General features: G+C 44.9%; 1 protein-coding gene across 2 annotated transcripts; it reads right to left on the minus strand.

Moving 5' to 3' along the window:
* Positions 1–37: 37 nt before the first annotated feature.
* On the minus strand, positions 38–13,740 carry LOC133127751 (ralA-binding protein 1-like). 2 transcript variants are annotated; one of them, XM_061240888.1, is made up of 10 exons: positions 13,652–13,740; positions 10,068–10,368; positions 8,714–9,148; positions 7,606–7,955; positions 6,081–6,242; positions 5,057–5,188; positions 4,038–4,148; positions 3,551–3,672; positions 2,879–2,999; positions 38–2,275 (listed from the first exon to the last, which is right to left on the minus strand). In XM_061240888.1, exons 2-10 carry the CDS (start codon positions 10,309–10,311, stop codon positions 2,012–2,014), a joined length of 1,941 nt encoding a protein of 646 aa, XP_061096872.1. In that variant the 5' UTR covers positions 10,312–10,368; positions 13,652–13,740; the 3' UTR covers positions 38–2,011. The 2 variants fall into 2 exon arrangements, with proteins under 2 accessions (XP_061096872.1, XP_061096873.1); XM_061240889.1 differs by having other exon boundaries at positions 10,068–10,279; positions 13,652–13,666.
* Between the last annotated feature and the right edge of the window lie 1,077 nt (positions 13,741–14,817).

A 14,817-nucleotide genomic window follows, 5' to 3' on the forward strand; every position in this document is an offset into this window, starting at 1 on the left:
GATGCATTCATGGTGAATAAGAACCAAAACCCAAGTGTAGACCAGATGGCTTTTATTCTTTATGGTATCACTCTGCCACAGGCCAAGGTTATGAGTAAGGCTATTACAAAAATTCAAACCGTATGAAAAAATCAGACCAACTCTTACACGTATACATTTCTATAAATAGTGCTCATTTAATGACCGTAAAATAAGCTTTGAACATGATTTGTCAGGCTGGAATTATGTTCATGAGCACAATCTTCTGTCTGTTTTTTTTCAAGAATATTAGCTGAAAAATGCAAGAAAAAGCATTCATGAAGGTTAGATCAGCTGCAACATTACAAAACCAAACTTTCCTGAGCATCAAAGAGGATCGGAATTAAACTGAGGACCTAACTAGAACCAAGCTTCATTACTTTGTACCTTCACATAAATGTGAAGTTACAATGGGAATTACTGATGAAGGCACTTTTAGGATCAACCTTAGATGCCTGCAATTCTCACTGTAGCTTATCCACAATAATTTCAACATGGTCAAAAGGTTTCACAGACTTGCCACCAAGCCTTGCTGGACCTATCAAATCCATCATGAATGCAGTTTGGAAAAAAGGATTCTTCAAAACAAAAAACAAAACCGCTAAACTGAAATGATCTTTGAAGAGGATTAATTCAAAATTTGTTGAATTAAAATAACCTGGAGGTCAACAGCAAGATTAAGGTCCCTCCAAACAAATACTTTTCTTACAGTAGTAGGGAGTGCATTGTTCCTCTAGCTGCCATTACAGTCTGCTCGCATGTGGAACATGCCTACTACAATACACATGACCACACAAGATGCCACCTTTCATTTTCATGGTTAGACCAGTATAGTAATCATGGCTGGTCACTCCACATTGGAATACTAACCAGGCTTTTGTCCTCCTGGTCTCTGAAATGGAATTCTCTTCTGTTGCATGGGCAGTACTGCACCCATTGCAGCGTAGTGGTTTTGGACCTGTATAGAATTAACATGGGCCATAATATCCTGACCCCAAAACCGTCAGTCAGTCACTACATATACTCTCATCAATGTGAAAATTTTGAAGATCTATAGCTGGCCACAAAGGTCTAAGATAACATTTAGAAATTCAATCCAATCAAAATGGCTCACGACAAATTAGAATAATTTAGTTTCTTGAAAATAACAGTTTTAGGACACTATACCACCCTTCTTAAGTGACCAATTTGTTGTTGTGCTATACCCTTTGGTATGACCGATGAACCTAATTGCAAACGTGGGACACCACTCCCCTGGTCAAGACCCAGAGGTCTGCCATCTTAAAGACCTTCCAATCATTTTTTTCAGAAAGCGTGAATGTGTAAATGATTGACCTGTGGGTCCACCTCTTCCCATCTGTCACGTCTGTAACTGACGTGGCTTCGAACTGATGGTAAAAGGAGCAAGGACATTCCATTCGCCCCAACTTTTTCCTGTCGTCACTTTTTTTTTTTCTTGCCTCTTTTTCTAGTCTCTGGATGGAGCTAGAATTAGGAAAAGGGGCAAGGAAAAGAAAATAAGGTAAAAGGGGGTGAAAAATTAACACCGGCCTTGCAGCCTGTAGCCAATCTTGCACAACCTAATGCAGCGACTTGACCAGGGTTACACAAAGCCTCTGCCTGGCCTGTGAATGATAAATAACATTTAATTTACAAATCTCTTGGTTCTGCATCCCTGCTGAAAATAACAGCTCAAGCTAGGTTTTGAAACAGCTGCTAACTGGTTGACCAGTTTGACCAGCTCATGCTATGTTTTGAAACAGCTGGTGGCTGGCATTCTGAGCTGGTCACAGCTGTATTTTACACCAGGGATGTCAATGCATGCACTAAGTTTGCAATCAGTGACTATGAAAATTAGATTCAGTTGGTTTGACTGACGGTGCCTGACCCTCTTGGCTGCAACGGCGGGGTCCTTTCCTCTCCTGAACCAGCGCTACATCATGCCAGAGTCAGGTAGCCATGCGGATGATGATGATGGTGGCAGAGGGAAAGCTCATGGGTTCACCTCCCGGCCGTCCTTGCTGGGGGAGGTCTTGAGGGGCTCCTTGCTGGCTTTGCCCTCCGTGGCGGTGGGGTCGGCAGGGTCCCTGGGGGCGGCAGGGGCCGGGGGCTGGGAGTCAGCCCGGGCCTCGGGGCTGGTCTGAGGGGGCTGCTCCGGCTGAAGCTTCTCGCCCTGCTGGAGGCGAAGCTGCACCCGCAGCTCCATGATGGCCTCCTGCTCCTCGTGGATGGCCTGGTTCAGGTGCGTGTTCTTTATCTGCAAGCACACGATAACAAACTTCTCATCCCCTTAAACGTCTCTCACATTTTTCGTTCATATTTCCACTCACACGTTTTAAATTGGGACTGAATACTGTCTGATTTTGGGGTCTTGTATACAACTGTTGCACAGCTAAGTGGTCTGTAACTGTTACTTGTTTCTCCCCTTTTCTGACAGGGCAGCCTGTAACGCAGTGGCTAAGGTGCGTGATTAGGACCCGGAAGGTTGGTGGTTCAACCACACCAGTGTAGCCAAGATAAGATCCACCCTTGAGCAAAGCCCTCCCTGCTGGAAAAAAAACTGCTCAAGCTAGGTTTTGAAACAGCTGGTTGACCAGTTAGACCAGCTCCATACTCAACATGGCTGGTCATATCTGGATTTTACACTAGGGCTTAACACTGCATTGCTCCGGGGGGGGGGGGGGGGTTGTCCACCTGCTTAGTCTAATCTGTCTGTAAGTCGCTTTGGATATGAAGCTGAATAACAAACAAATAATTTTGTAAAGCAGTTCATTGGGTGTGACAGTGACGGTGAATGAAAGCAGAGTTACAGGACGGTAATGAATCGCTGGCTCTGCACCGCCCTGCCCACCGCGCTCACCTCCAGCTCCTCGTTCTGCCTGCGCAGGTCCTCCAGGATGACCTGCAGCTCCTCCTCATCCTCGCTCTCGCTCTCGCTGTCCGAGGAGTACTCCTCGGTCTCGCTGCGGCCCTGCTGCCGGCTGGGGGGCGGGAAGGTGGTGTTAGGACGGACGGACGGACGGACGTTTGCACAGGGCCCAATGAGGCCCCGGGGGAACTCGTGTTGTTCTGGACCGTTCCGTCGAAGCAGGCAGCTGCAGGGCCCTGAATCCGCCGACTCAGCGGGCCTTGTTATCGAGGAACATTCCGGTCCCCAAAGCGCAGCTGTTACTGCCTCTCTTTTACACAGCACTTTCAGGTGTGTTAAGTACCCCAGTGCCCAGCAAGAGTGGACTGCCTAGAGCGTTAATGTCAGCACACTGCGCTGTAACGAGCAGTTCAGCATAGGCGATTTTGTTTGCTAACGTTTTTTGGCGAGATCCTTAGCAATGTTCAGAGTAATCCGGTAAATTCTTCAAAATGTCCACATAAGCAGCACAACGATATGTACTAACAACAGAATCACAACCACTAGTTTGTCAGCTTTCAGTTATATAACTTCCTGGTTATGTAGCATTTAACACAATTATGAATGTAAATGAATTATTGGCTAAACTGAGAAATTCAGCTGTGAGCACACATCTTCCCTTACCTTTGTATGTCTGCGATCTCGGCCCTTAGCCTCTCGATCTCTTCCTTCTCTGTGGCGATCTGCCGCCGTAGGACCTGCTCCAGGGACAGCAGCTCCTCCTGCTCTGTCAGGACCTCATTCTCCTGCGATGAGAAACCATGCCCAGTACAGCTGCATCATACTTACCATAAAATACAAACCGCAATCATGTTCCAACACATGTAACTATATCACATTTGCCACACTGCAACTATATCGAAGTTACCACACAACACACTGCAACTATAATACATTTACCACAACACACTGCAGCTCTATTACACTTACCACACAACACACTGCAGCTGTCACACTTACCTCACAACACACTGCAGCTGTATCACACTTACCACACAACACACTGTAGCTTGAGCAAAATTACCTGATAACTCATACTTACCTTGCATAGGTAAAGAATGTTGCTTATGGCAACTAGCACAAACACACTTAGATATTAGCGACTCCTCACCTGGGCCAGAAGGATGTTGAGCACCTCCTCCTCGTTCTCCGTCATCTCCTCCTTGGACACGTCTTCCTTGGAAAGGCTGGCGATCTCCTGTGCAATCTTGGTTTCGCACTCCTGCGGTCCCAGAGATAACAGCATACTCAGCACCAGGGATCTTATTATAACCACTTTATATAGAGCATGTACCTTCTGAGGTGGGAACTCACAGGACAGCATTGAGAATATATATGCATTTTTTAAAATGTATTCTACCTTTAAAGGCCCACACACATATTTTCTGTGTTTTTGAGCTTTTCATATCATCCTGGAGCTTTCGATTTGTGTTCCATACCGATTCAAGTAAAATTTTGGTAGAAGTGTGCATATTTTAGGGTCTAACTGCTATTTGATATTGCTCCTTCAAACATAAGCTCGAAGCAACATCCGTTACAGACATGGCAGATGCGTGGTGGATGGGGAGAGGTGGATCCACAGAGGTAGATTCCGTCAGGCTTTCCTAAAAATAAATAAATAAATAAAGAAAAACTTGTTCAAAACAAAAGATTGGGAGTTCCTAACTTCTACTTCTAGCTCCTAGAAGGAATATTTAAGGGGTTGGAAGGTCCCTTAAAGATGGCAGACCTCGGTCGCTTTCCGGGTCAGGAGCAAGGAAAGGAAGAAAGTGGAGAAAAACAAGCGATTGGAATGAGCCCCTGGTTTGTGGGACTTTGGCCTGGTCAAACCCCCTACACTGGGTCAGAATGAGTTAGGCCAGGATGAGTTTGGTCAGAATGAGTTAGCTCAGAAGGAGTTAGGTCAGGATGAGTTAGGTCAGAATGAGTTAGGTCAGGATGAGTTAGGTCAGAATGAGTTAGGTCAGGATGAGTTAGGTCAGGATGAGTTAGGTCAGAATGAGTTAGGTCAGAATGAGTTAGGTCAGGCTGAGTTAGGTCAGGATGAGTTAGGTCAGAATGAGTTAGGTCAGGATGAGTTAGGTCAGGATGAGTTAGCTCAGGCGCTGGCTGACGGAAGGGGCTGCTCACCTGCCGCTTGGCCTCACGCAGCTTTCTCTTGAGGGCCGTCAGGATGCGCTGCACCTCCCACAAGCGCTCCTCTTTGGACAGGTCCTTCACCCCAGCCTGCAGGTCGTGGTGCAGGCTGTTCAACAGGAACTCCTGTTCACACACAAAACCAAAAACGTCAGGGTAGAGTGACCCAGCCTCCACGTCCGGCTAACATTTCTGAAAGCTGAAAGCTTGTAAAAACAATTTGAGTGCTACTTTACCATACTTTACCAAGGGTTGCACTGTAGAGGGCTATGCTACATATAGCAATATACATTAATAATTTGCTAAGTATTATGCTAAATTATTTATGTTAAAATTGTTTCACCTGAATATGCATTACTGCAGCTATATGCTCTGACCATTTTAGTGTTTGTATAGGGTGTAAAACAGTGAAAGCTACAGCAATAGGCCAAAGCTCCTATGTCCAAAAGTACCTTTTGGCCAAACTGACTGGATGAAAGTCGCCCATACTATTCGATTTGAGTTCAATTTAAGTTCATAATAGAAGGAATTGGGAGTGCCCTTCCCTTTTGTGTGCTGGGATTTCAGTGTCTTCATGAACTTACAAATATGGAGATTATAAACCATTTGTTTACTGTGTCTATGGTTCAATGGTAGTAAAAGCAGTTACAGGGAACCACGCCTTGACCCCTCACTATTTTATTAGTACCACGAGATAAACTCCAATAGCACTGTAGTAAACCGCTTAAGGTTCACAGGAGCCGAGTGCCACTGTTTCAGAGAAACCTGGAGGTTAGCTGAGCTGAAGACATTAATTCTTCATACAATAACACCACATCATCATATAATCCCCAGCCATCAACAAATCTGGACCTCAAATCCAAATCTGATCCTGGCCCTTTTCACCCAGGTCATGAACAATTAGTGCTACTGGTTGGCCAGACTGCCTTCACAACTGACTCCCAGGTATAGGGAGGGTTGTGAGTTGATGATCCCTGGCTTAGACAAATATCTACAGTGAAGATGTTTGTCAGCTCACCTGTCTGCGGATCTCCTCCTTGATGCTCTCCGCGGTGTCGGGCAGCTGGGGCATGGCGGCCATGTTGGACCAGCGGAGGGGCTGCACCACACGCTTCAGGGTGATGTCACCAAACAGCTCCTTCACTTGGGTGAAGAAAACGTACAGAACCCGGTTCCCGATCTGCCGTGGCAAAGGAGCAAGTGCCAGACGGGGGTCAGAGGTCACGGCCACATTCCCAACAAATCAGCATCATCATAAACAAAATCACAACATGGTCTGAAGCCACATCTAGTCTCAGTGTGGCATTGCTATGATATTTTCCCCCACACACCTGTATTTCCATGCAACTTTTTTTGTTGGGGGAAATAGGTCCAGCATCCCAATACCTTCTACCAAGGTGTTAACAAAGCTTGCTAGTCAGTTGGACATTCACTACAGTTCAGTGGTCTCCACCATGCTACGCTACATTAGCTGACTGTTGCTGAGAGAGGGGAAGTAGATGTGAGAGACGCTCCCCCTAATGGCTATGCGAAATAAAACAACTATGTTCAGTTTAATATTCTATTTTGACTTTTTTCAAGGTGCCATTGTGTTTGCGGTAGTAATGTATGAACGTGTGGCATGAAGTGTGTGTAGTAAAATGGACAGATGAGGTGTGGCTCAATTACAGACGGAAGGAAATTGTGATGTCGGGGGCTGCAAATACCAAGCAGTCCCAGAACACCGCAATACAGCCAGATCACTGAATAAACCACACGACTCTAAGATAAAAATAACATTCATTCCGATATCGCTTCCTGCGTTTTATAAGGACAGACGTAAACCGCAATTGATTTAAGACGCAATAAAAAAATTTGAACGCGTCTGTTAAAGTGAACTGCTTTTGGGAATGGAATACGGTAATAAGGTCTATTAGAGATAATGGAGATTTATACGATGTCCTGTGCTATTTCCAGCAGTTAAGTTCCTGTTTGACAGTAACTGAGTCCTGTTTTCTGGAGCCACGGTTTTGGCTTCATATGGATTTATAGGTCTGGCGCTGCAGCTCCGGGGAAATGGGGTACAGTAGAGCTGCTTCTCTCCTCTGGGACTCCTCCCGCCTCCGCCAATCTGGAGCAGGTTTTCAGCAGCGACGGGATTCAACACACAACCTTCAACTCAACTCGAAATAACAGACACTCATTTAAAATTCTGCCCTCGTACTGTAAAAGGCGTATCTACACACTCAGGAAAACACAGCTCCAATTTCACTGAATGACAAATTCAAGAAATAGATTCTCTCTGTACGTGAACAGGGGGGGTATATCACAAAGTAAGATGACTGAGTTAGCTGGGTAAGTTCACAGAGTAAAACCCAGAACAGCTGTTTGCACTTCAATCCATGTTCCAGTTTTGGAAGGGTGCGTAAAAGCTACAGGGAACATAGACCACAACACAACGTAGAGAACCTATGTGCTCCCAGAGCAAAACCATGCCTTCCATATTCACAATAAGGCTTTGTAAGAAGAGCGGGCACCCACGCGCGGCTCCCCAGGGCTCAGACCTGCACGGTGGGGTTGAGGACGATGGACACGTTCTGGATGTTCATCTTGGTGTCGGCCTCCTGGGCGATGACGTGGTCCATGTGGGTGACGAGCCAGGCCAGCAGCAGGCGGCTGCAGGGTGCCATTTCCGCCAGAAGCTTCCGGAACTCCTGCAGCCGGTCGGGGTCGGCGGGGCAGCCGCAGGCGTCCTCGAAGCGAGCCGCCAGCTCGCGCGGCACCAGCGTCTCGGGCAGCTCCCGCAGGTACTGCTTCAGCAGGCTGGCCACCGTGTGCGGGTCGTAGTCCTCCAGGCACGGGCACTCCTCGCGGTCGTAGGCCGCCTTCAGCTCGTCCACCTTCAGCTTCATCCCTGCAGAGAGAGGGGCGGGAGGTGGACATATTTAAAGGCCCACACGCATAGTTTTCCTGTTTTTGAGCTTTCCGTATCATCTTTTGATTCCTGCGTTCCGTACTGATTCAAAATTTTGGTCAAAGTATGTATATTTTACAGTCAAAGTGCTATTTCTCTGAGCTGTTTGTAAAATGTTTACCCACGTGACATAATATACAGTATGTTTTTGCATAATTGCCAGATGACGTTGCTAAATGTTAGCACAGAGAGCTGACCAATGGGCTCTGGGGTGCTCTTTAGGGCAGGCTTAGGGACTTTTAAAAGAACCTATGTCACTGCTCTTTGAATGTTTTGTGGGTGTTTTAGATACTAAAACCAGGAAGAGAATGCTGATGCATGTGGGCCTTTAAACATGAAACAAACAAATAACCACAGGACATACTGCAAAAAAGTCTGTCTTAAGTGTTTTGGTCTTGTAATGAGACTTACTTTTTAAACTCAAGTACAAAATATTAGCTTGTTGCAAGTTGCTTTTTGCTTGAGAAGTAAAATTACCCCATTGGCAAATCTTGAAATGAGTCAAACTGTATCCCCTCACTGGCAATATTCCACTGTCTTCTTTAAGAGTACAAGTAACAGAAATAAGACTGTATGACTGAATATAAGACTAAAATACAAATACTTTTTTGTTTTTTCCAGTAAGTCACGCAAGTTTCCAGCTGAAAGTATAGAGTGGAAGAGAGCTGGCGGGGGGGGGGGGTGAGTTCGTGGCTAACCTGAGACGCGGTAGATGCCCTCGCACTTCATGCCGTAGCTCTCGATGTAGTCCACGCACTCCCGGAAGACGGCGGGCAGCTGGATCCCGTCGTAGAGTGCCGTCCTCTTCACCGCCTCGGCCAGCGGCACGCCGAAGATGGGCCTCACAGCGGGTGGCTCAGGGGCGGAAGGTTCCGGATCAGCGGGGGGTTTCTTCTTCTTCTTCTTCTCCTTCCAGTGCTTGACCACGTCGGCTGCCGTCAGCTCTTTGGACTTCTTCTCCTTGGCCTTGTCCTTGTCCTCCCGGGGCTTCTCCTTCACCTTGAAGTCCTTCTCCTTCTTCTTGGAGAAGCTGGGCTTCTTGAAGACGTGGATGCCCTTAGACCGCTTCATCTTGGACGGGCTCTCGGGCTCCTCGGCCGAGCTGTCCTCCTGGAAGGCGGCGTAGCCCTCGGCTGGACGAGAAAAGACAAAACAGACCCGGGGAGGGGTGAGATTAAACGACAAACCCTTCTCCTGCCGCGTGCGCTGAGCACAGAGAGTGTGAGAGAGAGGGAGGGAGGGAGGGAGAGAGAGAGAGAGAGAGAAGACAGGGAAAGAGAGAGGGGAAAAGAGGTCAGTCTTCAATTAAAGAGCTATCCCCGCTGCACCTCGCCACATCTTTGCTTTTTGCTTTTTTTGAACATGGACCCTCAGTTAACTGACTGGGACTAGGATAATTAGCTGCTTTCCCTTTCTCCTGACACTAGAAGCAAATGAGGACAATGGGTTCACCAAGTCAGGCAGGCAAGCCAACACACAAGCAAAGCAATGAATCTGTAATCCCATGATGCATTATAAAACTTTTTTTTAAAAAACAAGGCTACTAAACTACTTCAGTAATAAAAAATGACATTTTGAGGGGAATATACTTCAGTAGCATTACCTAATAGCTACTATATTTTCTAAGCTAAGAATGTTTCTCCCAATGGTTTACTGTGGTGAGTGGTGAGAAAAGGGGGGCAGGGGAAGAAATGCAGTAGCCAGTCAGGCTGTCTAGATTATGTTACAAAGCCACAGTGGCTCAGGCCTTCTTGAGATGTGTGGGTTACAAGTCAATCAAACGGCTTCATTCTGTCAACTCCTCCTTTCTGTACTTTCAAGCCCTGACACTAATTGCCTTTTAAAAACCGTAATCAAGGGAGGAGGAGGATTCCTTTTCGGAACAACGAGCAGCAACGAGTGGCTTCCTCCAAGCCGTCCTCTCAGTTCACCCCAAGCGCATAATTGACATTGCAGGCGAGTTCCTCGGACACCGGTACAGGCAAACACAAAAACGGCAGTGTGGAGACAGGCGAGGTAAGAGAAGCTACGAGCAGAACGGGGAGGACTTACTTCTTTTCTCCTTCTTCTTGAACTTGTTCTTCTTCTTGCCGTGCTCCTTCTCCTCGTCGGAGACGGCGTCGGCCGGCTCGTGGTGGCCGTCGTGGGGCGCAGAGGGCTCGCCGCCGCGGTACAGGCCTGGGAACTTGGTGGGGCTGATCTCCTCGGAGCTGGGCGTCCGCGCCATGCTCCCGCCGGGGTCGGAGCGCCGCTGCTCGCTAGGACTGTTGCCGGGGGGAAGGAAGCACTCCGTCATGGTGTCGGCGCCTGGCTTGGCCTCTCTTTCCAGACCCACGTCACCTCTCCATCACACCTGAAGGGGGCAGCCCCGCTCCCAATTACAGCTTCTTATACTTAGTCAAAAGGACCCTGTTCCGCAATGCCGGATTACGGAGTTAGCTGGATAACTGCACAAAGTCTAGACCCACGCCACCTGTCCATCTCACCTGCCAGGGGGCAGCCCTGCTCCCAATTACAGCTTCTTAGAGTTAGTCAAAAGGGCCCTGTTCCACAATGCCTGATTACAGAGTTAGCTGGATAACTGCTCAAAGTTCAGACCCACGTCATCTCTCCATCTCACCTGCAGGGGGCAGTCCCACTCCAAATTACAGCCTCTTATATTTAGTCAACAGAAGGGCCCTGTTCCACAATGCCTGATTACAGAGTTGGATAGCAAAGTACAGTAAAACCCATAACAGCACTTTTTACTTCAGTCCATCATGTTCCAGATTTGGGCAGGGTCCAGGTTTTACTCAGTGCAGTCTCACTCAGTAATCCTGCTTTGTGGAGCAGGCCCCAGTTCTCTCACCTTCACCACAAAGGAATTCAGCAACAATAAAATAGCCCACACAGATGGCCACATATTCAGCGGCATATCCACATATTCAGTTGTCATAACGACAAAACTGCTACAAAACAGAAACTGTACAGAGATAAATTCATTTCATGGTGATTGTGGTTTTCCCAATTTAGCAATAGAACTACAGACTCAACATATTCACAGCTATTAACCAAGGCTATGAAAATGATGAAAGGAAAATAAATTATTGGTTTGGCTGAGAACTGAGTGAGAATTTACAATTGCCCTGTGGTTACATTTAAAACACTTTTTAATAAACAAAGCTTAGCAAAAAATGGTTGTCCTTAAGATTCCCTACTGAAATTAAAACGCACAATTTATGTTAAAGCGTTGACTGGACTGGGATTAAGCCAAGACATGAACTACACTGTGAGTTGTAATTTGTCTGGTTTCACAGTATTTCATGCTAAACAGAGCAAAACATAAGGCTACATGGGGCATAATTCTCCAAACCACAGCCTTACACGCTGCGCTGCTAATCAAAACAATCCCACGGGTCGCATCTGCCCTTTACATGAACAGTGCTTGCTGAAACAGTGTAGCCTTGTAATAAAAAGGGTCCCTTATTTTAAAATAGGATTTATTAAAATATAACAAGCAGAGGAAAGACAGTATATTTATGCCTCCTGGTTTTCCTGTATGTCACGTGCATCTCCTTTTGTTAAACCCAGCAGAAGCACCTCCATACCTGATGCTGTTTTTATTCACTAGATCTCTGATTGACAGCTGAACGGGTTATAACGTCTTAACAAACAAATAAAAATGAACAAGTAATACTCATCATGTAGCCAGCAATGTCAATTGGGTCTGCAGAAAGGTGATTTTTCCCTACTCTGCCAGTAGATGGTGGTAATAGTTCTACCATGTTACTCTGTTCTTAAGGCTTTTTCCACCTCATTTTGACAGACCAAATATAGATAGACTATTCACGCTTTATACAAAGCTCTTTACAATCGATGCCTCTCATTCACCCATTCACACACACACACACACACACACACACACACACACACACACCAATGCCGATAGGCTGCCATGCAAGGTACCCATAAACTACTGTACTGGATGAAATTTATGAGCGCATAGTAGGCTTTATGGCACAGAACAGGACCACCCAACCCTGTTCCTGGAGATCTGTTATCCTGTAGGTTTTCACTTCAACCCTAACAATGCTTCAGCTCATTCAATAGCTGGAGATCTTGTCAATGAAAACATAGGCTACAGATCTCCAGGAACAGGGGTGGACAGCCCTGGTACAGAAGAAGAGGCAGACGGCCTGCACGAAATATCTATCGTCGAGATATGACAAGCAAGATAAACACATCGCAAAAAACTGCTGGAACTGCAATGAATAGTATTTATTTAAATTCATGTTCTGTTAAATTGATTAGCTGTTCATGTGCAATTTGTTCAATGAAAGCATGTTGGATATAATGTATTTATTTATTTCTTTATTTTTATTCAGTGGGCATAGACTATTCATTGTTTGGGGTCTATGTTAGCAATGTACCGAAAGCAGAAAGATATTAGAACTGGGCACACTTCAATATTTGTTTAATTATCCTACGTCATATCGTCATCGCATATTTTCCTCATATCGTGCAGCCCTACGTCAGACTAACTTATTGACTTTAGGTAATAAAATTCGTTCCACAAAACTTCATAAGCAATTTACGGACAAAATTAAGCATTTCGGTCAAAGGTGGTTAAAATGACAGCTCCAGTTCAATTTTAAAACTTAAATTGTAATAACTTGAAAACTATCCAAATAACGGTAGTCTTATGACAGTCAATAAACAAGACGTGCCATCATAATGAAATTAAAACTGACATCCCTTCAGGTCACCGACAAAAGATATGCCATACTTTAGCATTATGCTATCACTTCCATTGTCTTTGAAATATGATGAACTAATAGGCTTTGCGACACACTTTGGTTGCAAGAGAATACACATTTCCGTTCTCCCCTTTCCCCTTAGCTGTGGAAAGGAACACTGTCAGCCATATCCTGCTGTAGTATTTCTGCTGTTTCCCTGTGTCGTGCCTGACCAGCAAATATGCCTACATGTAAACAAGTCAGGACTTTTCAAGAATTGTATTTTCACGAATACAATTAATGATAACGTTTCACAAAGAAGATTAAATATTTACATTTCCCCCCAATGATAAATCAAGTACATATTAGCCAAATCTGATATTATTCTACCAAACCCCTATACACTTGCTAACGATACGTTAACGTTGGGCACCGCGCAAAAAGTCACTACCGTTGCTAAAGATACATTCATAGCCAGTACCACTGCAATCTGAGGGATATAACGTTAGCCATCGCAGAACATTCATTGACATACACTAACGTTAGATTGCTAGCTATCTAATATCATGTGGAACCCGGCGGGAAGATCTCTTCTTTCTAACAGCACATTCAAAGACGAATCATAATTACAGAAGCAAATTTCCATTGCTAAAGTTATAGCTATAATAAACAAGCCGTATGGGTAACACACTATGTTCACAACGCAAGCTAGCGGCCCATATATCTTCGCGAACAAGTTGGTGTTAGCTGGCTAGCTAGCTGTCACTAAATTCTGTTTTTTACAAATTATTACAACTTGCAGCGACAACCTAAAATAAAATATGTGTAAACTGGCATATACATTAGTTATGGTGAAACAGTTACTATTATTATGCGCAATATTTAAAAACACAAATACTCATAATACAATTGATAACTAACCTTGTTCGTTGTATTCAAATGAGGAGCTTCCTGCTAACCTACCGATTTAGCACAACCGAGCATGCGTATTGAGATTGCCCTGATCTTAGGGAAGTGTAGTTTTCCCTCCAAAACGAATTGTTTGCTAAATCATCTGTCTCCTGAGTCATTGCTGTCTATCGAGCAAATTACATACCTTTTTTATCTGTGCATTAACATTTTTTTTAAACCCGTCCAGATCGACTCAAAATGTCAACTGTTCAATGCATGCTTTATTCTGTCTTCCTAAATCTGTAATTGTTCCATTTACAGGAAAATGATGAATTCTGCATTGTCAGGGAAAATAATTAAAATATATACATATACATATTCACCTCTATATTTAAACATATAACTCTGAGCCTATCATATGATGACACAATTTGTTAATTGTATTCTCAATTAAGAAGTTTTCTTGTTTTAAATGTGTTTTTATAGCCAAATACACAGCTAATAAGAAAAGCTTTTGAAGTGTACAGTAAGTGTAAACATATAAACAAGTCATAATAATATCATTATGAGTCCCAGAAGGAAGAAGGCATTTTTTTTCTTTTCAAGTTTTTGTGTCCTATTTTCAATTTCAGCAGATGGCTCCCTTGTAATATGTAATAAACATACCCCTTGCACGTAGACCAAAACAGTCTCAGCAATAAAGAAGATCTGCCCATTTGTCAGTGCCAAAACACAGGTTATGTGAATACTCTTCTCACTCCCCAAAGAAAAAGGCTTCTTTGTGAGGCTTTGCCGTTGCCCAAAGAAAGGGTGAACAGCAATACCTTTGTCTTGCCAGCTGGGCACCTCCACAGTGGCTGCCAATGCCCAATCAGCCATCTGTACTCTGACGCATTCACCAACCCTCCAAGTGTATGTAATTTTACAGCAATATGGACAGCTTACTTTGCTTTCTTTTGTGTCTTTCTCTTGCCACAAAAGTGGGGCACGTTGATTGGCCTGTGCTGGGACACCTGTGAGCCCAGTGCAAACAAGTGAAGCTTTGTTTCCTCAGGAAACGACACTGTCAGAGACCATATCCTATTGAGTCCATGTGCACGTCCTGTGTGAAGGCCAGAAAAAATGGCTGACTGAAGGAGTAACTGAAACACAGGGGAAAATACAATTGTGTGCTCACCAGAGTTGCTCCCATTGCA

This window comes from Conger conger, chromosome 4 (genome assembly GCF_963514075.1).
Source record: "Conger conger chromosome 4, fConCon1.1, whole genome shotgun sequence".
NCBI lineage: Eukaryota > Metazoa > Chordata > Actinopteri > Anguilliformes > Congridae > Conger > Conger conger.

Coding starts and splice junctions, on each gene's coding strand:
- LOC133127751 (XM_061240888.1), bottom strand. CDS start 10,311: ATGACGGAGTGCTTCCTTCCCCCCGGCAACAGTCCTAGCGAGCAGCGG. Junction 7,956..8,713: donor GGGCATCTACCGCGTCTCAG/GTTAGCCACGAA, acceptor CTCTCTCTGCAG/GGATGAAGCTGAAGGTGGAC. Junction 4,149..5,056: donor TGCGTGAGGCCAAGCGGCAG/GTGAGCAGCCCC, acceptor CTGGGACCGCAG/GAGTGCGAAACCAAGATTGC.